At 37.5% G+C, this 23,748-nt stretch overlaps 5 protein-coding genes across 9 annotated transcripts; 2 read left to right on the top strand and 3 right to left on the bottom strand.

The window, feature by feature from the left end:
- Positions 1-243: 243 nt before the first annotated feature.
- Positions 244-5,171, bottom strand: LOC111480704 (N-acetyl-D-glucosamine kinase-like). Of its 2 annotated transcripts, XM_023125882.1 has the most exons (8): positions 5,069-5,171; positions 4,651-4,991; positions 4,015-4,162; positions 3,453-3,644; positions 2,206-2,334; positions 1,547-1,716; positions 906-1,036; positions 244-661 (listed from the first exon to the last, which is right to left on the bottom strand). In XM_023125882.1, the coding sequence occupies exons 2-8, from the start codon at positions 4,877-4,879 to the stop codon at positions 596-598; spliced, it is 1,065 nt and encodes a 354-aa protein (XP_022981650.1). In that variant the 5' UTR covers positions 4,880-4,991; positions 5,069-5,171; the 3' UTR covers positions 244-595. The 2 variants fall into 2 exon arrangements, with proteins under 2 accessions (XP_022981650.1, XP_022981657.1); XM_023125889.1 differs by lacking the exon at positions 244-661 and having other exon boundaries at positions 906-1,052; positions 4,651-5,171.
- Positions 5,172-5,683: 512 nt separating this feature from the next.
- On the top strand, positions 5,684-8,580 carry LOC111480944 (probable aquaporin NIP5-1). Of its 3 annotated transcripts, none has more exons than XM_023126200.1 (7): positions 5,684-5,768; positions 6,403-6,825; positions 6,948-7,009; positions 7,101-7,779; positions 7,932-8,059; positions 8,152-8,236; positions 8,317-8,580. In XM_023126200.1, the coding sequence occupies exons 1-4, from the start codon at positions 5,724-5,726 to the stop codon at positions 7,510-7,512; spliced, it is 942 nt and encodes a 313-aa protein (XP_022981968.1). In that variant the 5' UTR covers positions 5,684-5,723; the 3' UTR covers positions 7,513-7,779; positions 7,932-8,059; positions 8,152-8,236; positions 8,317-8,580. The 3 variants fall into 3 exon arrangements, with proteins under 3 accessions (XP_022981968.1, XP_022981961.1, XP_022981954.1); XM_023126193.1 differs by having other exon boundaries at positions 7,915-8,059; XM_023126186.1 differs by having other exon boundaries at positions 7,101-8,059.
- On the top strand, positions 7,974-8,517 carry LOC111486178. The gene is made up of 3 exons (XM_023133213.1): positions 7,974-8,059; positions 8,152-8,236; positions 8,317-8,517. Exons 1-3 carry the CDS (start codon positions 7,974-7,976, stop codon positions 8,515-8,517), a joined length of 372 nt encoding a protein of 123 aa, XP_022988981.1.
- A 293-nt stretch (positions 8,581-8,873) lies between the features above and the next one.
- On the bottom strand, positions 8,874-18,426 carry LOC111478876 (protein PAT1 homolog 1-like). The gene is made up of 5 exons (XM_023123391.1): positions 17,820-18,426; positions 16,646-16,791; positions 15,133-15,189; positions 14,183-14,258; positions 8,874-11,515 (listed from the first exon to the last, which is right to left on the bottom strand). The coding sequence occupies exons 1-5, from the start codon at positions 17,869-17,871 to the stop codon at positions 9,423-9,425; spliced, it is 2,424 nt and encodes an 807-aa protein (XP_022979159.1). The 5' UTR covers positions 17,872-18,426; the 3' UTR covers positions 8,874-9,422.
- Positions 18,427-19,414: 988 nt separating this feature from the next.
- LOC111479708 (serine hydroxymethyltransferase 3, chloroplastic-like) lies at positions 19,415-23,367 on the bottom strand. Of its 2 annotated transcripts, none has more exons than XM_023124532.1 (12): positions 23,134-23,367; positions 22,584-22,801; positions 22,162-22,354; positions 21,869-22,043; positions 21,667-21,784; positions 21,472-21,584; positions 21,251-21,373; positions 20,593-20,697; positions 20,400-20,486; positions 20,226-20,333; positions 20,051-20,123; positions 19,415-19,975 (listed from the first exon to the last, which is right to left on the bottom strand). In XM_023124532.1, the coding sequence occupies exons 2-12, from the start codon at positions 22,798-22,800 to the stop codon at positions 19,701-19,703; spliced, it is 1,587 nt and encodes a 528-aa protein (XP_022980300.1). In that variant the 5' UTR covers position 22,801; positions 23,134-23,367; the 3' UTR covers positions 19,415-19,700. The 2 variants fall into 2 exon arrangements, with proteins under 2 accessions (XP_022980300.1, XP_022980294.1); XM_023124526.1 differs by having other exon boundaries at positions 22,584-22,829; positions 23,134-23,365.
- Positions 23,368-23,748: the final 381 nt, after the last annotated feature.

Here is a 23,748-nt window from a genome sequence, read left to right as displayed (position 1 = left end):
AAGCTTCCTTTGCCCAAAAGGAAGATTTATATTTTAACCATTTCCGATGCCTTTTTCCCGATTCAACATCAAGATTAAGAGGAAAAAAAGGCTAACATGTACATAACTTGACTCGTTAAAACATTATAATCTTGATAAAAAAAAATTTAAGAGATTAAAATTTCACATAGAAATCGCAAAAAGAAAACGAAACAAAATAAGGATTAAAAGAAAGGTTAAAGAATAAAAGGGCATTCTAGCAAATGCAAAAAATTGGAAATGACAGATTAATTGGAACAAAGCACAAAATTAAATAGCTCAGGGGCTCAAAAGCCAAGGAATTGATCTCAGGCTGACAGTAAGACATTGGAGCAAATGCACTAAAACCACCATGCATTAATGTTGACATCACTTTGAGCACATCCTCTTTCAATCACCCCATAAATATTATTGATAAATGACAGAAGGTTAGTTAATTGCCTATATTAATGTTGAGAACTGAAAGACCTCACTCACAGGACTTATTTTTCTTCTTCCCCTTCAGAGTTCCGGACTCATCGATTTCAACTTTGCTTCTGTACAACTTATGAGAACTGTCAGTCACTTTTTTAAAGCCTTATTCTTTGTGGGAATCTTTCAAGAAATTCCAGGCTAACAATGCGGCCCCAATGGCAGGCTCCACCTGGTTTTGGTTCAAGAAAAATATGCATTTTAATGAAAGCATGGCACAAAACATAGACACATGTAGGGCTGTTTCGTACATCTGAAATCACTGTTCATATGAAAAATAATTTTTGTTGATTTAAAAGTGAAGTCTGTTCATGTAAGGATTTAAGAACAATAACTGAACATATTTTTCATTGAATATTTTTCACAACAGCTCTCAAACATCACCATGGATATCATAAGGTAAAAACCATGCTTACCTTAGGCCAGATGGGAACTACCCCAGGGTAGTCCTTGGAAATGCAATTTACAACTTCTTGCGCTATACCCCATCCCTTATTTCCTTTAAGAACTCCACCAACCATGACGAGGGGAAAAGAATCCTTTCCATCTGCAATGTTAATATGCTAACCATGACAGCCGAGGCAAAACATTGGTCAAAAAATTCAAAAAGAAAACCAGGCAAAACTTTGGCTACAGAATTCAAAAAGGAAACTATCATATTATTGAACGCTCATTTGCCTGCCTGGTTCCCTTCCTTTAGAAATCCTAATTCCAGCTAATATTTTAGCATGATCAGTAGCATTGTCACAAACCCCTCAAATAAAAAATAGGCATGGAACAGCTCCCAATTTTCTTAGGGACATAGATAGAGATTATTCACGATTAATTTTGTTGCACATTCAAGTGCAGATCCAAAGAGAAGTAAACTGAGGAGACGTACTTGATCTCAAAGCTAGAACATAGTGTAAAATACAGTCTCCCGAAGAAGGAAAGAAATCAAGGGAGGTTTTATAGCAAAAGTGCTTCCAACTTCGAGGTTAGTTTCAACATTCAGAGAAGCGGGGCCAGGAGAATCAAGTTTATTAACTACGACCAAAGATTTTCACTATTGCAGTACCTGAACCACACAATCTAAGTCTTTGAACAACAGCAGTCACGCTTAAAGCCAACTCCTTGACTGAATGTTGCAAGATGTTGTTTGCAACTTCATCTCCTGCTTCTGCACACGACACGACAACAGGAACAAGTGCAGCAATGCGAGCCCAAGTTGGATCTGCGTAGGTCCACCTAATTTTCAATAACCAAAAACAGATGCGATCCATTCCTAATTAATCATCCATGAGACTGTACTTTCATACCATTGCAACATATGAATTGGGGTACAATTGTCAGAAACTGCACTGGAAACAACTACTTTTCTCGTTGTTAGATAAAGCAAGTTTCTGGTATGTTGAAATGTTAATTCTCTTTCATCATCATTTAAAAAGTTGTACAGCTGCTGCAAGTAAATCAGAGCAGCCTTCACAACAATACAGATTACTGCATTGATGATAATAATAAAAACGACAAAAGAAAGCCTCGGCAAGACTTCAGTCCACACACACATATATGAAAGATTGAATATACATCATTTAAAAGAATTATTTCCTTCTTATGCTTGAAAGATATTTTATTTTCTAATTTGTTTAATTTATATTGTCTGCGAACCACATCAAATAATATAAACAATGAGATAATGAAAATTGACCTGTAATGTCAATTACCAAGAGTACATACCCAATGAGTTCATCAGCAGAAGAAAGACCAAGAGTATGAAGAATGCTATTTGTGAGCTTTGTTTGAGGACCACGACCATCATGTGCTCTTATAATTGCGGTTAAAGCCTGCGCTGATATGCCATACCCACTGAAATTACAAGAAGCATCACCTTCAATGAAAAGTGGCAAAAGAAAATAAAATTGTGTATGTCATGCACAATAGTCTCATAATTTACTATTATAGATCGGCATACAATGCAGTAATATAATTTTGAACGCAAACAATTAAATATGCAGAGTGCAAAGATCACAAAAAATGTTTCTTGTTGTAAACATGAATAAATGATTAAATATACCCTAATCTATCAACATTTATTCAATACGGTAATCTATCAACTTAAGTATTTGCATATCGTGGCTGCTGTGTTTAAATCCTTTAATGTCATTTCTTCTCCATATGTTAACTTTCATGCCCGCAAATGAAGAGTGTTAAACAACAAGAATAATGATCAAACTTGAAACTATCAGTTTAGATTACAGGATTTAGTAGTGATAAAAGTGCCCATGGGGGAAAGGCTAGTTATGCCAAGTATAGAGATGTTGAACGTTGAACTTCTCCAAAAAAAAAATTCCTTGAAGCATTATCCACAATAAAGCAAGACCTCAAATTTAAGAACAAACCATTTTTTCCACTAGATAACTCAGCAAGTCCCAATATGGCTAGTTGATACACAAACTCAAGCTAAAGTATTACATCATTTAGAAGATCCCTGTAACAAAGAAAAAATGAGGAGAGAAATGCAGCATTTGAACTTTTTACTCTGAGAGGAACCGGTAGGAACTAGAAATACAAGAGAAAAATATAGGATGATAGTTATCCCTCTCCCACACTTTACCCAAACAATAACCTACCTTACTACCTCCCTCTTCATTATTTAGTTTGGAAGTTTTTTAATAAAATTTCTTTCAACAAAATCACAGCATCTAATTGACAACATACTACGGAAGCAAAAGAGAACTATTAATTTGATTAGAGATTTACAAGGAACTTGCTTAAACATTGATAGGCATGGTCTTCGTGGCTAAATATATAAAATTAATGAGAACGATGCTAAGATAGTTAAAAATAAAGTTCATCACTCAATTATTCACCAGCAAGGAATAATGGCACAAGTTTTTTGGGAAACAAATAAGATGATCCTCATACAATCAGTCATACTCCAATTTAACAGTGTGCGTCCATGTGAGGGAGTGAGAGAAAGAGACCTTCCCCAATCACCTAAGATTGGTCCTGCACCAGCTGCTCGAGCTTCTCTTCCGTCATCTGTAAATCCATAAGCAATAGTCCCAGTGCCAGCAATTAGAACACAACCACGAAGCCTTCCCATGGTACCGCTTGCAAGAGCAGCCAAAGCATCATTTCGAACATAGAGTTTGACATGGCTAGGAAATATATCCCTGAGCAAATTAAAAAAAAAAAAAACATATCAGAAGTGTATTAAAGCATATTTTGTCCAGAGATATGAGGTTCTGATTTCATATGTAATAGAACAAAATTGACAGTGAAAGGAATAGCAGCTTGGAGCCTTGGAATTGATTTGAGACCTAACTCAGATCGTGATGTTCATTAAATTGAAGGATTCAGCTACAAGTACACCACTAAGGGATATTGTAATATCAGCTAGAATAAGCCAATTGATTAGAAAGAGCACTAGCCATCCTAAGATTCATATAAAACAACGAGAAAATAAAATGATCCGTCACATAAACCCAAAGACAGAAGAATGTAGTTTCTTAGAAACAGCCAAGAATCCTTCATGGCCCATACCTGAGCCAATTCAAAATCCTTTGCTGATCCGTTGGATGGTTTACACCCGAAAGAGATAAACAAACAGCTCGAACTGCTGACCGATTGGAACATGATTTTGAAAGGGCTTCAGCCATAACTTGCTCCAACGTTTCCCTTGCAGCAGTTTCTGAAACAAAGAGGCAAATATTACACCAATGACCTATCAGAGCTAGAATCTCATATTAAATACTTAGAAACCAACCAGTCCTTTTTCCATACCGATACAAAATAAGAGCTTATGGTCTAACTTTCAATATCTTTGTTTTTGAAAATATTATCAAATGGCACAACAAACCAGTAAAGCCTGTCACAAAACAATTCATAGTTTTCGCCTCTGAAAAGAAGATGATTAGGTTTGGAAAGTTGCAGTTGGTCTATGCTTCCGCTGCAACACTCAAGCATCCATTGCATTTCATAGAAATAATTCAAACAATAAATTAACTTCAGTAGGATTTCCAAATGGTGATTGAATTTAATGGACTTCGGACACTTTTGAGGCGAAACTCTAAACTTTAGCCTCGAGACTTACGCCTCTAGTCCGGGAAGAACAATGCGAGACATGCGCAGCACCAATCGAGATTCGTAAAAGGACAAGCACAGAGAGAGAGAGAGTACCGCCAACGCTGTTATGGTTGGAGCAGCCGGCTTCCACTCGAGCAAGAAGAGGAATAGGATCAGGAAACTGAAGAGACTGAGGTGGTAGAAACGGAACACAAACGCAGATTGTGGAGGTTGTTCCTCCATCAATTCCAAGAATCACGTCTCCAACTCCTCCTCCTTCTGCTCCGCCGGACATTTCTCGCTCGAATTCCCAGATTTCGCCATTCCGATGTTTCTTCGTCATCTGGAATCTCGTTGATCAGAATCCGGCGCAATAACCTCGATCCTTTTGCCTTAACAGTCTCCTCTCAATTCCACTCAACCCGCCACAAAAACGAAACCAGCACTCCAGCACTCTCCTCAGGCAGAAATACTCGGAAACTTAGAGAAAGAAGAAGAAGAAGATTGATGGTAAATTACAGAGAATACGAACCGAATTATTTGCTGTTAATTGTCCACTGGATAATCTTCCAATTCATTGATTTACGATCGATGAAACGCATTTCCACAGCCGAATTTATTCCTTTCCTTTCCATCTTTCCATGATAAAAACGAATATTAATTATTCTACATACAAGAAATTACATCCAAATTTTAATTTTGTTATTAGAAAAGAAAAAAAAAAAAAAACTCAGATTCTTTTATTTCTAGTAAAGGTTTTAAAACTATTATCTAAATTACAATAATTATCAACATATTAAATACGTTACAAGTTGATTATAACAAATGGTGCATGAGTTGTTTAGATAAATAAATTGAGAAATGGTATAAAGCTATAAAATAAATTAAAGTTTAAAAATATATAAAATGTAAACCAAGATAATATTTAAAATAATTAATTTTTTATTAGAATAGTGAAGTGGTGGGATGCAATATTTATACAATATTTTAGAAGTCAACGAGATTAAAATGTCAACGATCCTAAATCCTATTTAATAAAGCTTTAGGATCAAAGGGGAACGAAGAAAGAAGGAAAAGAAGAACAACAACCAGCAGCTCCGCCCTAACCTCCGGCCCTCGTAGACAGGTACGGCGGCTCCACTGCCGTCCGGTGAAGACGTGGTAGTTGATTACTGGGCCAAGTGTCAATGGCGTCAACTAACAGCTGCTCTGATTTCTCCCTCTTGCAAAAGGTAACAAAATTGTAATTCCCCTTTTTGCAAAATTTTACAATATTATTATTATTTTTTAGGTTAAATTATAAATTTTATTCTCTTTTAAATTTTCATGATTTTTGATAAAAATTTAAACATATGTAACAATTTTAATTATCTGATCGATTTTTTTATTATGGATTATACTTATATTTTAGTGACAAAAGTTAAATTAATAAAAAAAAAAATCATAATTTTATCCTCCACTTATTTTTTTAAAATATAGGCTAAATTTTGTATTTTGTCTAAAAAAATAACCATAAACTTTTATTAAATAGTTTTACTAGACCATCTATCAATATCTCATGAATTATTTTTAAATTTTTTAATATTATTTTTGAAATTGAAGCATTTTTAAAAATGTGGTAAATAAATATATTTTTTAATTTTTTGAAAAAATTTAAAGGTATTTTTTAAGGTTTTAAAATATTTTTGAGGTTTTCAATTTTTTTTAAAAAAATTTTAATTTTGTTCATAGTTGATTTAAAAAAATTAAAGTTGTTTTAAAAATTTATGAGTATTTTTGTTAGAGTATTATTTTTTTTTAAAAGAATAAAAAAGTAATTTAATCTTAAAATTCAAAATTCCGGAGCATTTTAATATTGAAATTCAGGTAGGGGCGGAGTTCATTGGAACATACATAATGCTATTCTCCGCAGCGGCGGCACCCATTCTGAACGAGAAATATCAGGCGGCGGAGAACGGCCTGATGACGAGTGCGATATGCGCAGGACTCGCGGTGATGGCCGTAATCCTCTCAATCGGTCACATCTCCGGCGCTCACTTGAATCCCTCCGTCACTGTAGCCTTCGCCGCTCTCCGTCACTTTCCATGGCTTCACGTCCCGCTCTATATCATCGCTCAGATTTCCGGATCTATTTCCGCCGCTTTCAGCCTCAAGATCGTCTTCCGTCCGTTCATGTCCGGCGGCGCCACCGTGCCCTCCGTCGGCACCGGTCAGGCCCTCGTGATCGAGTTCATCGTCACATTCTTCCTCATGTTCGTCATTGTTGCTGTCGCCACTGATACCAGAGCGGTACTGAATCGATTTGCTCTCTGAAATTTTTCTTGTTTGTTCTGAAATCGATAGGTTGAATCTCGATTTAGAGATCAGAGAAGGCGTTTCCGTCAGCGATTAACTTCGATTGATTTGATTAGGTCGGGGAATTGGCCGGAATTGCAATCGGAGGCATGGTAATGCTCAACATTCTCGTCGCCGGGTAGTTCTCAATTTTAGAAAATCACTCTGTAGTTTTTTTAAAAAAACATTAAAGAGATTATGAAAATTTCCACATAAAAAAAAAACTGCAGGCGCGCAACCGGCGGTTCGATGAACCCGGCGAGGACCTTAGGCCCAGCCATCGCTACAGAAAATTTCAAAGGTCTATGGATATACATAGTAGCACCCACAGCCGGAGCAGTGGCTGGGGCAGCCGGCTACACAGCCGTGAAGCTCCGGCAAGACACGGCAGCGGAATCAGCGCGGCAAGATGAAGGAAGCCTCAGCCGACGGGGAGAAAGCTCGCAAGCGGTGGTCCCGTCGAGATCCAGTGGAAACTCGGCATGGAAGCTGGACGGCGGTTCGTGGCTGTGTTTAGGCGGAGAGTGCAGGAAGGAGTGCTCGGAATTGGAGCATTTGAATGTGATTCTGTGTTACAAGGAAGCTAATCAGATCGCAGAATTTCTGAGTAAGAACGAAGCAGACGACGAGGGTTTGGTATAAGGTTGGGTTTTATATTTAATCTATACCCTAATGTTTATCTAAGATTGCGACTTTGTTATTTATTAAATCAAACATGTAACATTGAGAAATAAGTAAAGAATATTTTTCCTAATAATGGAAATCCCACATTTTTCTTACCCAAAATAGGGTATGGAATTCCAACACCTTATAAAGTGGGGAATAAATTCACATGTGAAAAATTTCCAATAACCCTTCAAGACCTCCAACTAACCCTAGTGCTTCGAGTCATTGCCATCCCCAATTTTGGTAATAAATTCTCGTTTTGCACATGCCCATTTGCTTAGAACTTAAACGTGTTGATATTTTTTGACAGTTTAAAGGTCTCTTATTGCCTAAAACCATAAACAGCTCTGTTTTCCTCTCTTTACATATCATTTTTAGAGGTCTTATTGGGACAGAAAACAAAGAAAAAAATGGTTAAGGGAATTGGCATTTGGCAAATGGGAAGGGAGTTCAGTTTGGAGCTTTGTCTTTGGCCATCTTCTTCTGCTTCAGAACCAACCTTCCAATTCTCTGCAATTCCCATGTGAGAGACCCCGTTTTTCTTCAGCTTCTTCTTCTTGTTTTTTTGATAACATTCATGGAAACTGGATTTTGGGTTTTCGTTTATGGGTGTAGGATGGCTATGCCATTGAATCATCAGAAGCAGATCATGGTTTTCAATAATGGAACAGCTTCAGTCTGTGACTTCACTGAACTCCAGGTACATCCTTATTTCTTTTTCTCTACAACTTTTGTTTTCATATGATTCCCAGATGAACTAAATTGGATACAATGTTGCAGGTACGAGCCATATTAGGGATAGCAAGCCAAGAGAGGAATAGCAGCAAGAGCCAATGGTGGAGCAACCCAGAACGGTTGAGTCTGCAAATGCCCAATGGGAATGCAGGTTTCTCCATTAAGAAATCTCTTCAGCGATTCCTACAAAGGAGAAACACCAGAAGAATTCGATCCATGTCTCCATATCACAAACAATGTACCTAATTCAAAGTTNATGCCTCCCAACCTCATCAAACAATCAATCAATCAAAGAATTCTCATTTGCAATTGCAATCTGCTAACATTCTTATATTGTTGAATGTAAATGAGCAAAAACAAACCATAGGATAACAACTAGAATTCATTTCGAGCGACTGAATCAAAATACAACAGCCACATTAGAGGGCAATTATCTATCAAGACATGAGAATGTGATATATTTCTGGGGGAGGGGGCGGGGGCGGGGGCTGGGGCGGGATGTTTGGCAGGAAAGAAAACAATCTGTAGAATGTGAATAAGAGAGTAAAATCAACGGTCCAACCATTATTCCACCAAGCATTATCTTCCTAAAGACCAGTCCATTAAAAATGTAAAGACTGGGAATGCTAAAATTTAGTCACCAAGTAAGGAGGCATCATACATTTCTAATCCAGTTGAGAGAGACCACTGAGAGAATGGCCTTGAGAAAGTTTGAACAAGCATACACCTTCCAAATAAAAAATGTCTGGAAAAGAGGACTCCTGAAAGTTTTAGAATTTTTCTGCTGCCCTCTACAAGCGGTTTTCTCGACTTTTCAGCCTCAAGTTAAAGACAGAGCACCAAAATAAAGCTCCCGTCACAACCCCATTAAGAATTTTGATAATACACATTTATGCATATGACTATTATTAAACAGAGTAAGCGTTTTTTTATGAACGTTTTTTAATATATTAAAAGAAAAACGCTGAAATGGATAAAGTAGAAGCCCCTCAAGCTAGCTCCTGGAGATATATCCACACCACTTACCGATCATCGCAACCTGCCTCATCCAACACCGAGAATGTTCACCTCTTGAAGGAAGCGAGCGATGCAGAATATAACCATCTCAATGGTAACATCATTGACCTGGATCTTCATCGTGTTTTTCCTTCCTAACCCCTAACTGATTCTGAATTCATTTGTCCACTACTTCCACCATGGGCACTGAATTCTGAAACTGGCATGGAACGCTGGGCAAAATCCATTAAAAGCTTCCTTTGTGGTTCATTGGTGTGGGGAAGGCTAGCCCTAAGAAGCTCCACAGGCATTTCACGGCTGATGGCTCTGGCTGCCTCTGACCCTATAACATCAGTGGTCGATGGTGTCTGCAAAAATAATGACTGCACTATAGTCTCGTATTTACTCACACAGTACTTGGTAAGGAGATGGAAGAATTCATCAAAGGAAGCCTGCCATAGCGCTCGATTGGGCATGCTACAGTTACTAGCAACATGAGGATCAGTTAATAATTCTGTAGCCCTTTCAAGAATGGACTTCAGAACAATAGAGGCTCCATCTCCAGCAGAACTTCCAAGGGGGCGTAGTGGTGGCTGCTCTGATGAGCAGACAACAGCAACAAGACAAGCACTTAATGCACGAAGGTCCATACCGTTAACACAAGCAGAAACGGTCTTTGAGAGATTAGATGTTGTCTCAGCTGCTCCAGGATCAGATGGAAGTCCACCAAACAAGAACCTCAAGTGACGAAAAATAGCCATACAGACAATTCGTGCAAGCTCGCTACCAGGGAAAATCAGCTTGAGGAATTTAGAAAGAAGCTTTCGACCTTTGGGAAGAGAGGCCAAACGCAAGAACACAATGTCATCCTTTGGAGACGGGCCAACACCATGGCTACTTTTTCCAAGGGGGTCAACAAGCTGAAGTGACGCTGCCATACCTTCCAGCAGCATCTGTCGCCTTCGTCTGAGCTGGACTCCTCCATCTTGTGGTTTATTATGTTGTAAAAGCCGATCAATATCGTCTATATCAAGAAGAAGACAGAGACCATCTTCAATGGTGATTCTAGCAGCAAGCATTGGTTCTTGCTCAAGAGGCCTTTCGGATATCGTCTGTTCAGAGCTACCGTCACACAAACCTGAGGATGGAGGATCAACTTCAAGCAGAGGGCGAGGTCTACGGATAGAAGCTAAAGGTATTTTTCCCAATGAATCAGGTGTGGAATGAGAATGTTGATCTGAACCACTTCGAGATCGAGATGGAAGCTCTCTTAGTCGGGATGGACAAAATGCATTCTTTGATCTTGACCCAGCAGCTTTTTTGGCAACACGAGCCTGGTGATAATAGTCATCTATGTAAGGATCATTGCTGTGGGTGGCAGCATGCTGCATCTTCAGAATACTTTCTATCTCATCAGCTGTCATATGCTTAGATCTGAACTGGAAGGATCCACTATCACTCTTTTGACTACCAGTTTCAGAACCTTGCTGAGAAGAACGCATGTTATGTTTCCCTCTCTGCGATTTAGGTTTCTGATCTCTCACATCAGTCAATCCAAGGATTGCTCTATGGGAAGATGGTGAATGGGCATTATAGAGCTGAGACTGAAGAGCTGCAAAATGCGCCAAAGATGGTTGTACTGGATGATGTAGCCTGTGCTGTTGCAGCTGCTGATGAGCTGACAATAACTGAGAGGATAGGATGCCATTTTGATGAGATAGTTGCTGTTGTAATATACTGTTCAAGAGATTTGAGTGATCCCCATGTAATAGACCAGCGTTGTTAATCCACTGATTTTGTGGCCTGCTACTAAAAGAAAGGCCGGGAGTGGTGAACTGGTGCATGTTGCCTCCATAATGCAAGCCATGCGGCATCCCAGCTAACTGCATATTAGACTTGGATAAAGAGGCGATGTTTGGTGCAGAGAAGGGTAACTGACTTCCATCAGGAAGGGATGTAACATTTAGGTGACGAGGTGAACCATGTTGAGACCTACTTCCTGGAGGAGGGAATGATGTGAAAGAAGATTTTGGTACTAAAATTGGTTCACTAGAAAAGTGGTGTTGTGTAGGCTGCTGCTGAGGATAAGAGGACGTTCTATACAAAGGTTTTGGTTCAGGAAGACGAATAGAAGATTGAGGTTGAGATGACCATCTCTTCTCCTCCTGAGCACATTCTGAATCAAATACATGCTGCTCTATCCAATTACAAAACTCTCCATCTTGTGCCCAATCAGTTGCAGAAGAACCTAAAGAAGATGATATAATTATATGCGCTCAAAATTACTATATAGAACATTTGAGCTAACAATGAAACTATATCTTTAAGGACAAGAGGACACACATCGACTGAAGAAAAAATATCATACACCATAATTTATTAAAATAACCATAAAAGAGAACCAATTAGCACTCATGCTTCATATAGAACATAAAACACCAAGATGGTGAAAGAAAATAAATCTCTCATTCCCAATACATTTATTTTCTTCATGTTTCTAGAGCTCAAGGATACAGAGATACAACCTATAAACAACTGCTATCCAAATGAGGTTATTCTTTATGTTTTTCCAAGCACAACCTTTCATCAAGGTATCCAATGTGTCATGGATATCCAACCTCTACAAAAAACCAAACCCCCAAAGTTGTACTTTTTCAGTTAGGTTCATCAAAAGGAAAGGTCTTAAAGGATGTTGAAGCGTGTTTTCCTTGCAATAAGTTGTGCCACTCTAAGAAGCATGGACACAGACAAAGGATACAGATGCAACGACACATCAATTGCTAAAATGTACAACTGTAGAACAGACACTCTTTTAAAGAATATATGTGCATATGCACATAAACTAACATATCTTGTACTTCAAAATAGATAATACACATAAATTTAACATGATATTACATGTGCTTGAACAATGAGTAGGTTACAGCAATAGGAAAGGTCTTTAAGTCCGTTGAGTGTGTTAGGCTAGCAAAAAATGTGCCAGAAGCACGGACAACACAGGATATGAACACAGCGACACATCAATTTCTAAAATTATAAATTTGTAGGCCAGACACATTGGCAAACTGTTTAAAAGAATAGTGAATAGATACTAACAGATTTGGAACTTCAAAATAGATAAGACACATAGATGTAACATGAAAATATTAAATGTGCTTGAGCAATGATTAACGTGGACATCCCCCACAATTTCTTTTTGTCTTTCAGATGAGTTTTAAAGGTTGGGATAAATTTTGAGCCCCCTCTCACATTGACCTTTTTTTTTTTTTTTTTTTTTTTTTGCAATCCGTTTGAGAGGATCTCCTATTTTGTAATTTCATCTTGTCAATGAAATGTTCCTATTTCCTATCGGAAAAAAGGTTGGGAAAAATATATGGACAGCAAGTAAAAGGTAGAGCGGGGACAGATGTTTTTTTTTTTTTTTAATTCTCAATCAAAATTTTCAAGTCGACACAGCTTTGTGTCTCCACTACGTCTCCATATGAGTCTCACATGTATCCTTGACATGTCCAAAATGGGAAAGAAATGGAATAAAAGTGAAGGTGACCCCCTTTTTTTTTATTATTACTTATTCTTCACAGTTAATGGCCTTTTCATAGTCTCTAGATTGGTCCCTTTATCCATTTTATATCTATTTTATCCCCCATTTCAAGATAAGGGGTCGTTCAGTGGGCACCTTTTTGCTATTTTGAGGAATGTTTGGATCAAGAGAATTGGATNGGGGGGGGGGGGGGGGGGGGGGGGGGGGGGGGGGGGGGGGGGGGGGGGGGGGGGGGGGGGGCGGATGTGGGCAAAGCAAGGTTTAACACTTCTTCTTAGTGAGTCTAGTAATCTATAAATGGAATCCTTAGTTTGGACTTACTTTGAATCCTAAGTTTCCATCTTCTAAGTGGATGTACATCTCTAGGGAGAGAGGATGTACTTTCAGATCTTTAGTTAGAATCGGCCATGTGATTGTCAAAATGCTTTTCCAACTTAAATGCACAACTAATGGCCACCTAGAGTAGGGAATCTAGAGATAATAAGACAATCTGCTCACGTTGCTAAATAGGGATGGAGATTTACAGAGTGAAATGCTTTGTGACGGAAAGTAATCTCTAATAGGTACGGCTTGTCTAAAGAAGAATGTGTAGCAATAAGTTGATGTTCGTAGAAGGGATAAGATTGAGTTCTGGATTGGCCAGTAATTAAAGACTCCCGTTTATCAACTTTCTCAAGGCTCTTTAGAGTGGTGAATTCATCTCCTTTTCCCAAAGCTGGTCCGTAGAAACTCTAGGATGAGACTAAAATTTTAGAAGAAACCTTTAGGATCAGGTGATTGTGGATTGGACAAAGCTTTCTAGCCTTCTCGTGAGATTTATCCGAGGAATAGGAAAATAAAAAGAAGTGGTCACTCAACCGAGATAGTGCACTCTCAATGAAATGTTTTTCAAGGAAGATCAGTGACAAGGTTGATAGCACTATTCAATCCCCTTGTCAATGCCATCTGGAAATCAAAAGTCCCAAGGAAGGTTTGAGTTTTTCTGTGACTTTTTGGCCTTGAAAAGCTTAATACATGCAGCAGATTGCAAAATAATGTCATTGCTGTCTATGTCCCCTAACTGGTACGTGATGTCATTGCCTTCTTTCAGCTCATCTTTAGGACCTATGTTAAGGGCAAAGCCAAAATCCTTTAGTTTAATGTGGTGGTTGTCTTTGGAGACTTTTGTTGGAAGACCGTCCATGGACAAACACCGAAGGGGATTGGGAGATCCTTTTTGTAATCCTTAAGTGGTTTGGGGATAGCTAGTTTCCTTCTCTTGTACTTCCTTTTTTAAGAATATACAAGTTTATGTTTCTTATCCAAATAAATTAAATATGTAAATATGTATAAAAAAAAGAATAAATTTAGAAATTCCACTGATAAAAAACTCACTTTCCCGAGAAAAAGAACCAGATCCTCGGTCTCCGATAACTCCAGGGTGTCTTGGTCCAGTAACAACTTTGTTCAGCTGTACAAAAGAAAACAAATGAGTGACACAACAATGAAAATTATTGTTTCCCTTCACATGAAGAAGAAGAAAAAGAAGAAAGAATATTGTAAGTTCATATTAATATACGATATACTGTTTCTTATCCAGAAATACACACACAAACTCAGGATAGGGTGCGGATGGGGGCAACAAAATTAGTTTCTAGTAAAATCAAGGACAATGTCTACCAATGAAAGTGCATCAGTATGACAAAATCATGGCATGATGGCAAGGCAGTAGCATGCCACGTATGCATGTAAGCTCCAACATGTATTTGGATAAGAAATCAATTGTCAACGCATAATCTTGTTAAGTGCCTTCCAGTCAGAAAAGGGTGTTAAGAAAAACACGAAGGAGAATAAGAACTTAAAAAATATTCAAATCAAGACTGTTTTGTAAACGAGATTCTTTTAAAAAAAGTTAGTTTCTTTACTATAAGGCAAGTTAGTTTATCGTCTAAATGCATGGTTTTCAGATGCGCATATATGAAAGATTATCTTCTTCTTAAACGATTTAATTTGAAGTGTAAGCCTTTAACTAGTATTCTATGGGTTAATATATTTTCTGTTCGCATTGTAGTTGTAACTATTTTGTAACCAAAGCAACTGCTATCATGATGGGAGTTAGCAGAGAAGTTTAATTAGTATTCTATGGCATAAATCTTTCGGCAAAGTAATAAACAAAAACGAAATCACATCAGTTGCGTCATTATTTTTGAAAAAGAAAACTGCTCTCTCTTGCAATTGGTAATTTAATTCACCCAAAAGAACGCATCAGGAGACCACACCAATAAAAGAATTCAAGAGATTTTTATTATTCATCTTTATTTGCATAATTATTAATGGAAGCATACCTTTGCAAAAGTGTTTGCCAAATCATCCATTTCCGATAAAGATCCCAACCCTGTACCCTGAAATTGAAAAAAGAAAAAAGGATAACATTAAAACTATTTCTCATATCTTCCGTAACTGTCAATGGTCCCAATAGCCTCGTCTTGACCATCTCCAAACCAAATAACATTAAAAAGCTCCACCAACATAATCCAACTAGGACCTTCCAATCAAAAAGATCTCATCTAAAACCAAGGTTCCAATCATTAACCTCGTTCCTCCAACACTGCTCAACGGTAGCATCTTGTTTCATTGAAATGCTAAATAAATCTGGAAAAGTAAAGGCTAAAGAAGCATTCCTAGCCGTATGTCCTTCCAAAAACGAATCATGCTCCCTTATTGTACCTTAAAAGACAGAAATTTTAAGACAGCTCCATTCACAGCTATATCAAACCAAGGCCTACCTTTTGCTTTGCGAAAGGAAAGCCATGATTTGAAATTGCCAAGAAATATAACTTCCTCGGCTTTCTTAGTTTTAAAGTAAATGGTGGGAGTAAAGTTAGAGTATGGAAGGACGAATGGGTGGGGGGACTGACTCTTGAAGAGAAACTCCCATTTGCTTCACTTCAATGAAGCAAGATGCGATAATTCCTGGAATAGGGAGGCGAGAGATTGGGATTATGACCTCCAAAGCGGTCTCTTTGATAGGAAGCTGGAAAGCTGGGTTGTGCACTTGTGCTGGTTGATTCATTTGATATTGCCTCGTCAGGACAGTGTAATGACCGAGTTTTGTGATCTCTTGATTCAGGGGGTGTAGTCACCTCAAAGTCTACTTTTCTGAAGTGATGGGTTCTGCTCAACAGTGGGGTCTCCTTTTTTATATTATTAACATTTTAAGTGCCCTAAAAAAGTGAACATTTTTTTGTGGCCTATAGTCCATAATAGTTTAAAAACTCAGGGCATGGCTCAAAGGAAGTGCAGGAACTGGGCTCTCACACCGATGATGTGCAGTCGTTTCCTTCAAAATGAAGAAAATCTAGATCAATTGCTCTTACATTGCCCGTTTGCTGCCAATGGTCAGCTCTCCCTCATGAATATCTTTGGGGTGAGAAGTTGTTTGCCGAGATCTATAGATAGCTGGCTCCTAGAAGTTTGTTCAAGGTGGAAAATGTCCAAAATGGCCAACATTCTATATGGCGCTGTTGTGGCACATTTGGTAGGAAAGAACACAGAGGATCTTTGAGGATACATCTTCATTTGAGTTTTCTTTATAAGTGTAAAGTATACTACTTCTATTTGGAGGTTTAGTGACAGAAAATTATTTTATTTTTTCAGTAACAACCGCACAACAGTCTTTTAGTTTGTTCACCCCCAATCCCTAGGTTGTCCCCCTTTTCTACTTTTCATACATTTCTCGTTTCTTATCCACACACATGCACATACACAAAATATATATATATATAATTCTGACGTGCTCTTTCTTTCATAGGGAACAAAGGTAGCATTCAAGAAACATAACTGTGAACTAAAGCTTACCTCTTCCTGAACAAACAAACGATACTCTTCATCTGTAGACCCAAATAAAGGAACATCTTCGTCTTCTTCTAAACCTCCCAGCTCCACTTCTCCCACGACATTTTGACCAAAAAACTCATATCGTGAAGCATCAAAGAGTGAATTAGCTGCATAAATAAAGATAAGATCATCAACTAGTCGCTTTTGAAATAAAGGGGAGGGAAAAAAGTCAACGGCTGAGGACAATCTAATTCATCCCAGTTGAACATTTCCACCTCTCTTCCTATATCAGAACCCAGTAAAATAGTTCAATTACATAGGAAATTGAGACTTCCAACAAGAATGGGAAAATACAAACAGAAGGAGCCAAAATATACCAGCTGAACTGAGTAACCTGATAAAATAACATAAAGAAACTAAACTAAATAAAAGGCTAAAGCATTCCATTTCCAAGATCTTAAAAGCTAGCAGCAATTATCCCATCACCAAAAACCTCTAGTCACGTTAGCCAAAATACCTAAAGCATAGCAAAAACACAGAGAAACTAGCAATGCTCCCCAAAGAAAGAGACAACAAAAGGTCTATGAAGCATGTCTTCCACCAATCACGAATTACAAATACTTCTTGAAGAGTAAAATAACAAAGCATGAATGCAAAACATTAATGCAAAAAATAGACAACAAATCAAAAATCTCCTCCAAACGTAATTGCAAGATTTTATCTCCCCCTCCCCTTAGCCACAAGTCAGATAAAGTGGATCATACCACCATAAACACAACCAATTTAATGGTAGAAATACATAACATACTATACCATTAAACATTCAAATGCAAACACACTTCAACAAAAGCAGATAGATACGAAAAATACAGCTTCAGCACTAAGAAACGCCTCAAAAGAGGCAGAAAGATACGATATAACAGTTTGAGCACCAGGGAAAACTTCAACAGAGGAAGATATATACGAAAGCAAAACAAATTTAAACAAGTAAACAACAAGAAAAATACATAAAATCATACAACCCAAGGTCCGAAACTACCTAGAACGCTACAACCCTCTATAATACACCAACAACAAAAACCGTCAAACTACTTCATCTACCGACTTCCCAAAAAATCCAAACAAGCTCCAGAAGAACTCGATCGAAAAACGAAAAAAACGGAGACAAATCTCAAAGCAGAAACAGTGAGCTCACCCGAGGAATTCTCCGTAGAGCCCTTCAAATCCTTGGCATCAAGTTGTTCCATGGCATAAGAAAGAATCAAACAACCTCGAATAATCGCGGAAAGGGACGAACCATACAACCAAAAAACACCAAAACAAGCAGAAGCAGCAGCAGCAGAAGAAGAAGAAGAAGAAGAAGAAGAAGAACAGAAGCAGACAAAGAAGCCGAGAAACTACAACCAAACAACAAAAAACAACGGTGTGGTCGTCGTCGTCGTCCTCCTCCTCCTCCGAGTAGAAACCAATTCTAAAACAAAAAGAAAAAGGCACAGCACCCACACAAACGCGGTGGGTTCAATTCTAGGGTTATCTCAAACTGAAAACCAAGATTTACAGGAAGAGAAACGACAGCATTACAGAAAATCGAAAAGGGCTACAAATTCAGGCTAGAACTGAGGACCATTAGAAGAAGAAGAAGAAGAAGAAGAAGAAGAACAAAACCCATCTCTCTCGATGAGAGAGAGAGCGCGCGCGCAAGAGGGAGAGAAAGAGAGAAAAGAGATACAATAGGAACATTTTGGAGGTTGGGCTTAGGTAATTACAGAGATCAAAGATCGGGGAAGAGAGAGAAAGAAGACGAAGACTTTTTTTTTTCCCATATCTCTTTAATTTTAATTAAATTCCAATTTTCATAAATAAAATTTTCATTTTTCATTTTTTATTTTTTATAATACATCTATAAATTTTAAATTTTAGTTTATAATTTTAAAACCCAAATAATTTTTTAGTTTTATATGGATTTTTTTTTTTTTTTCACTCAGCGGAAGGCACGTGCTTAGTGAGACAAATCCGGACGAAGGGAGGAGAGAGAGAATGTGGGACACGTGGTGAGTTATGAGTGGTGAAATGCAAGGTGTGTTTGAGTGAGTGGTACGCTACTGGAGATATTCTTTTTTAATTTATTATTCTATCGAATATTTTATTATTTGTTGGTTTTTCCATTTTTAATTGTTTTATAAATAAAGGATAATTTTTCATTGCAAGATATTGGTGACTTGTATTTTTAATAAAAGGAAATATATAATTAGAAGGTAGGTTTTGGAATTTAAGGAATATGGTTTTTGTTTTTTAGTACATATATTATTATTCTCAATAATCAATTTTGTAATAAAAATATATTTTACGTAGATAAATAATTTTTATGAATATGGAAAATTAATTTTTTTTTTTTTTTGTCATATTTGCTTGCCCATGGTTTTTAATAAAACGAATAAGTGAATAATATAAATATAAAAATATTATTCTAGTTTAAACACTTAAAATATCTAAATTTTGTCTCATATAATTGGTCTATTATCAGTTTGTTAAAAAATACGAATAATAACAATAAATAAAGTATTTTATTTTAAATTTAAAAAAATGTATTAAAAATAATACAAATTTAATTGATAAGCTTTATAAAATAAATATTAGCTTGTATCCGAATAAATGTGTAACATATTCCTTTTTAAAAAAGTTAACAGATATATTAAATATAAAGATAAATATAAATTCTACTTGATATAATTTTATGTGCCAAGTTTATTTGATTAGGAACATAATTGAAAAACCACATCTTGAAAGGACTTTCGGAGAACACATCCAAAACAACCCATAAAAATTTCTTCTGAAAATAAAACTATTCATAGTAACTACAACAGAATAAGAACACAAAATTAAGAATAGTTCCTACCAGAGCCTCACAGCAGCTTCTAAGATGTTACAGACTGCTTGGTCTTTTCCATTTTTATTACTACAATCATCACAAACACGACATCATCAAGACCAAGCGACATTTCCTCGGACCTTGTCACCTTTTTTTGTCCGAATTTTTATTGCAAGTTTATACCCATTTCATTATGTGTAGTGAAACTTACAAGCCAGGAATTGGGAATTGAGTTGTAAGAGCTTCAACTCTTGATCGAAGATCCGAAACTCGGTCGATCAAGGGGAAATCAGAGGTTGTCACGAACTTAAGGAACTCTTGAAGCTTTGATCCTGGGGCCAGTGGTTTGGCATTGAGAGTTATCTTAACGCCCTCATGTATGAAGTCTGCAACTGCAATGAATTCCTTCTCAGTGAATCCTCGGGTGGTCATGGCAGGCGATCCGATTCGGATGCCTCCTGGAACTAGAGCACTCTTGTCACCTAAGCACAAAATAGCAAGGAGTTAGTTCAAGAAAACTGGATATGATGACCAGCTTTTGAAACGCAACTCATTACCTGGTACTGAGTTCTTGTTGAGAGTGATTGAGGCCATGTCGAGAATCTTTTCCACCCGTGCCCCATCGATGCCCTGTGGTTAGAGTGTACTTAAAGATTAACATATGCTAATACATGCTTCTTTACATCGTCATCTCAATTTTCAAAGCACAGATGTGAGGAACAACGTATTTACCAATGGCCTTAGATCTACAAGAACCAGGTGATTGTCACTTCCACCAGAAACTAGCTTATAACCTAACTCGACCAGTCGACTAGCAAGAGCTCTGCAATTGGAGACGACCTAAAGTATAAAAGCTGTGTTAGAAAATAAGAAAACAAGTGTTTTACACCACGTTTAGTGTCGTACCTTGTTCTGATAGTCCTTAAATTCCGGGGATTGAGCATGCTTCAAGCAGACGGCAAGCCCCCCAATTGTATGATTATGAGGACCACCCTGTAAGACAACAATAAAACCAACATATTTAAAAACCAAAGTCGAAGTCTCAAGCAAAATGAACGAACTCTTCTTTACATGCTACCACAAGGCAGGTCAAACCAACCTGCAATCCTGGGAACACAGCATTATTAATTGCAGATTCTAAGTCAACTCCCAGGACAGGATCCTTTCTGAAGAAAATCATGCCACCTCTAGGACCTCTCAGAGACTGCAAACAATTTAACATTTCTTTCAGGCCGAGAAAGCAGTTTTTTTATGCAAAAAACAACCAGTATCCTACCAAATTATATACAAAGCTAATATGTTCTAAGAGAAGGCAGAATGACATCATGACCGAAAAACAATCAATATAAGTAAATGTGCATGAAATGAACTCGTATCACGTCTATTTTTTCAGAAAAAAGGTATATATTTGTCTTCCTGAAGCTATCTTGGGCTGGTGGCTGAAAGACAAAGCAAAAGTGATCTAGAAGCGTGTTGTTTGAACTCTTTGGTGGATTATATGGCTTGAAAGAAATCAAAGGGTCCAACACTGTATTAATTCTTCTCGTGATCATGTATGACATATGGCCTTTTCAGTTGGGTGCCCTTCAAAGAGAAATTCTTTTGTAATCACAATTTTCCTTTTATTTTTTTATGTTAACATGGATTGGAGTTTTTTCTCTACCCTGGCTGCTAGGTTGTTCCTCTTTTACGTTTGGTTCTTGAATGTACACAGTTTTATAAAATGAAACAACTTTGGATGAAAATTTGTTCTTTACCTTGTGTGTTGTTGTGGTCACAATATCACAGAATTCAAAAGGATCAGCAACCACCGAAGCAGCAACAAGCCCACTAATGTGAGCCATATCCATCATGAGAAAAGCACCAACAGCATCGGCAATCTACCAGAGAAAATCAAATAAGTTATTCACTAATGCTAGTTAGAATCTAAAATAGGGCTACTTAATGTAAAATGGTGAATAATATCGGAAATCCTCACTTTTCTCATGCGAGGATAATCAAAATCACGTGGATAAGCACTTGCACCAGCAATAATCAGCTTTGGTCGAAATAAGTTGGCAGTTTTTTCGAGCATGTCATAATCTACAATGCCTGTAAGAGTTTTCTATTTACTTAGAATGAACAAACCAGCGAAGAGACCATAAAAAAACTCTATCCCACGTGCGGTACGTACCTGTAGTCTCGTCAAGACGATAAGGCATAGATTCAAAATAAATTGATGTGCCTGACACCCGCCTCTTTGGTGTCATAAACCCATGAGACAAATGTCCTCCATGAGGCAAGTCCAAACCCTAAAGTCATTTAACATGAGTCAGTAGCGCCAGTGATTATCTAAGTTAACGTGGGGATTAAAAAATAACGATATGGAAACTCACCATGATTCGATCGTGTGGATTAAGAATTGCAGTATAAACTTCGAAGTTAGCAGGTGATCCAGATAATGGTTGAACATTTACACCCCACTTGTTCTTGTCCAAACGAAATGCTGCTAGAGCCCTTTGTTGACAGAGTGTTTCAAGCTCATCAATATGTTCATTGCCACCATAGTACCTGAGATGCATGACAAAAATCTTAATACGCAATAATCCTCTCAACGACAACTTATCCCAAAACCTCCCACCAAAAATTAGAATTCACATCCATAGTACATCAGATGAATAAAGTTCACCTTTTTCCAGGCAATCCTTCTGAGTACTTGTTTGTGAGGCAGGACCCCACTGCCTCCATAACTGCCCTAGATGTAAAATTCTCAGATGCAATGAGTTCAAGGCTTTTAAACTGTCGCTGCTTTTCTTTATCGATAATGCTTCGAACATCGGGATCTGCTTCACTCAAGCCGTGGTCTACAAAACCACTTCCACCTGCATAACACCAATGAAGTTAACCAATGCCAAATTCTCCCACTCGATCAAACATAATTATTTTCATTCCTAGCAATCAATTTGGCTAATCTGGTATCAAGAAACAAAATAAATCTTGTACAATTCTTGCCTGAGTAAAGGGTCAAACTATGAACATGTATCAAGCAGATATGCCAAATTTCTTTCAAACAATCACAACATTGGTAAATGGCACTAGATTATATTTCACCTCCAAGTTGTGGAGAAGAGACAGATACAGAAGATGATGCCTTCCCCGCAACCATGTTTGCTTCAACACTAGAGGATTTGCAGGGCTTTAAGACGATCCATTTCTTGTGCTGCGGAAACACACAAATGCTAGACCCTTTCGAAGGAAAAGACGATCCCTTCGCACAAACGACAACTTGCAGAGAGCCCATCACTGCAGCACCACTCGCAGCCTGCATTCTGTCCACTTAAATCTTCACAAAAAATCCTACAAATTTCATGTAAGAAAACGAACTTCAATAACAACCAAACGACATCATAGAACCTCGATTGCAAATTACAGAAAGACAATAACTTCAATAAACATCAAAAGTTTAAAAAATAGCATGCAACATAGCATAGCATCATATTTGAGCCCATCTAACCCACAAAACACTTGAACACATCAATCGTTCATCGCCAAAACTCCAATACTTCAATAGAGAATCAAAAAGAGCCGAAGTCAGGAAACACAGAAATGACAGAGAAAAAACTAAAGTGAGATGATACAATCGATGAAGGTAAAACGGAACCTTGAACCGGAGACGGACGGGAGGCGGAGGTTGGAAGCAGAGCGGCTGAGTATCCGTTTTCTGCACCTTAATTCTTCGTGATTGTTTATGCGTTTGGCTCGTATATAAAACGCCTTAAGTGTAGGGTTCTGATGAATTTCAAATAATTGCAACTTTTTGTGATTTGTTTAGTAATTTTCGAATAAAAATTATCGGTTTATATCTTTTCCATGTCAGCAGCTCTCGATTATCCCTTCAGCATTGTCATTTTTATTCATACAAACAAAAGTAGAAATAAGTGTAAAACCGCTGGAAGGGAGGAGGCTGCGGCGGCACAAGGAGGAGGCTGCGGCGGCACGAGGAGGAGACGACGTGAAGAATACGGTGGAGAAGAAAGGGCGTGGAGCACGCATGAAAGGGATTTCCTTCCTTTTATTAAAAAAAAAAAAATGAAGTATAAATGTATTTTTACTACATTTTTTAAATAAAGTAATACAGTTTCAATCCAAAATAAATCGAAATAATATATATTTTTTAATTTAGGTATATAATTAAATTTTTGAAAAGTTTAAGAATGTTTTGTAAAAATATAAAATTTAAGACTATCTTTATTTCAAAAAAAAAAAAAAAAAAAAA

Source organism: Cucurbita maxima, unplaced genomic scaffold (assembly GCF_002738345.1).
Source record: "Cucurbita maxima cultivar Rimu unplaced genomic scaffold, Cmax_1.0 Cma_Scf00001, whole genome shotgun sequence".
In the NCBI taxonomy this organism is placed as follows: Eukaryota; Viridiplantae; Streptophyta; class Magnoliopsida; order Cucurbitales; family Cucurbitaceae; genus Cucurbita; species Cucurbita maxima.
The sequence above is the reverse complement of the archived record's forward strand: the minus strand, read 5'-3'. Positions and strand labels throughout refer to the sequence as shown.

Coding starts and splice junctions, on each gene's coding strand:
- LOC111480704 (XM_023125882.1), bottom strand. CDS start 4,879: ATGACGAAGAAACATCGGAATGGCGAAATCTGGGAATTCGAGCGAGAA. Junction 2,335..3,452: donor ATCTTAGGTGATTGGGGAAG/GTCTCTTTCTCT, acceptor TTGTAATTTCAG/TGGGTATGGCATATCAGCGC. Junction 1,037..1,546: donor ACTTAGATTGTGTGGTTCAG/GTACTGCAATAG, acceptor TTAACATTGCAG/ATGGAAAGGATTCTTTTCCC.
- LOC111478876 (XM_023123391.1), bottom strand. CDS start 17,871: ATGGAACAACTTGATGCCAAGGATTTGAAGGGCTCTACGGAGAATTCC. Junction 16,792..17,819: donor CTCTACGGAGAATTCCTCGG/GTGAGCTCACTG, acceptor TTATTTATGCAG/CTAATTCACTCTTTGATGCT. Junction 11,516..14,182: donor TGGTTCTTTTTCTCGGGAAA/GTGAGTTTTTTA, acceptor CATCTTCTTTAG/GTTCTTCTGCAACTGATTGG.
- LOC111479708 (XM_023124532.1), bottom strand. CDS start 22,800: ATGCAGGCTGCGAGTGGTGCTGCAGTGATGGGCTCTCTGCAAGTTGTC. Junction 22,044..22,161: donor GAAGGATTGCCTGGAAAAAG/GTGAACTTTATT, acceptor CATGCATCTCAG/GTACTATGGTGGCAATGAAC. Junction 20,124..20,225: donor TTGTAGATCTAAGGCCATTG/GTAAATACGTTG, acceptor CTCTAACCACAG/GGCATCGATGGGGCACGGGT.
- LOC111480944 (XM_023126200.1), top strand. CDS start 5,724: ATGGCGTCAACTAACAGCTGCTCTGATTTCTCCCTCTTGCAAAAG. Junction 5,769..6,402: donor ATTTCTCCCTCTTGCAAAAG/GTAACAAAATTG, acceptor ATTGAAATTCAG/GTAGGGGCGGAGTTCATTGG. Junction 6,826..6,947: donor TCGCCACTGATACCAGAGCG/GTACTGAATCGA, acceptor TGATTTGATTAG/GTCGGGGAATTGGCCGGAAT.
- LOC111486178 (XM_023133213.1), top strand. CDS start 7,974: ATGGGAAGGGAGTTCAGTTTGGAGCTTTGTCTTTGGCCATCTTCTTCT. Junction 8,060..8,151: donor CAATTCTCTGCAATTCCCAT/GTGAGAGACCCC, acceptor TTATGGGTGTAG/GATGGCTATGCCATTGAATC. Junction 8,237..8,316: donor GTGACTTCACTGAACTCCAG/GTACATCCTTAT, acceptor ACAATGTTGCAG/GTACGAGCCATATTAGGGAT.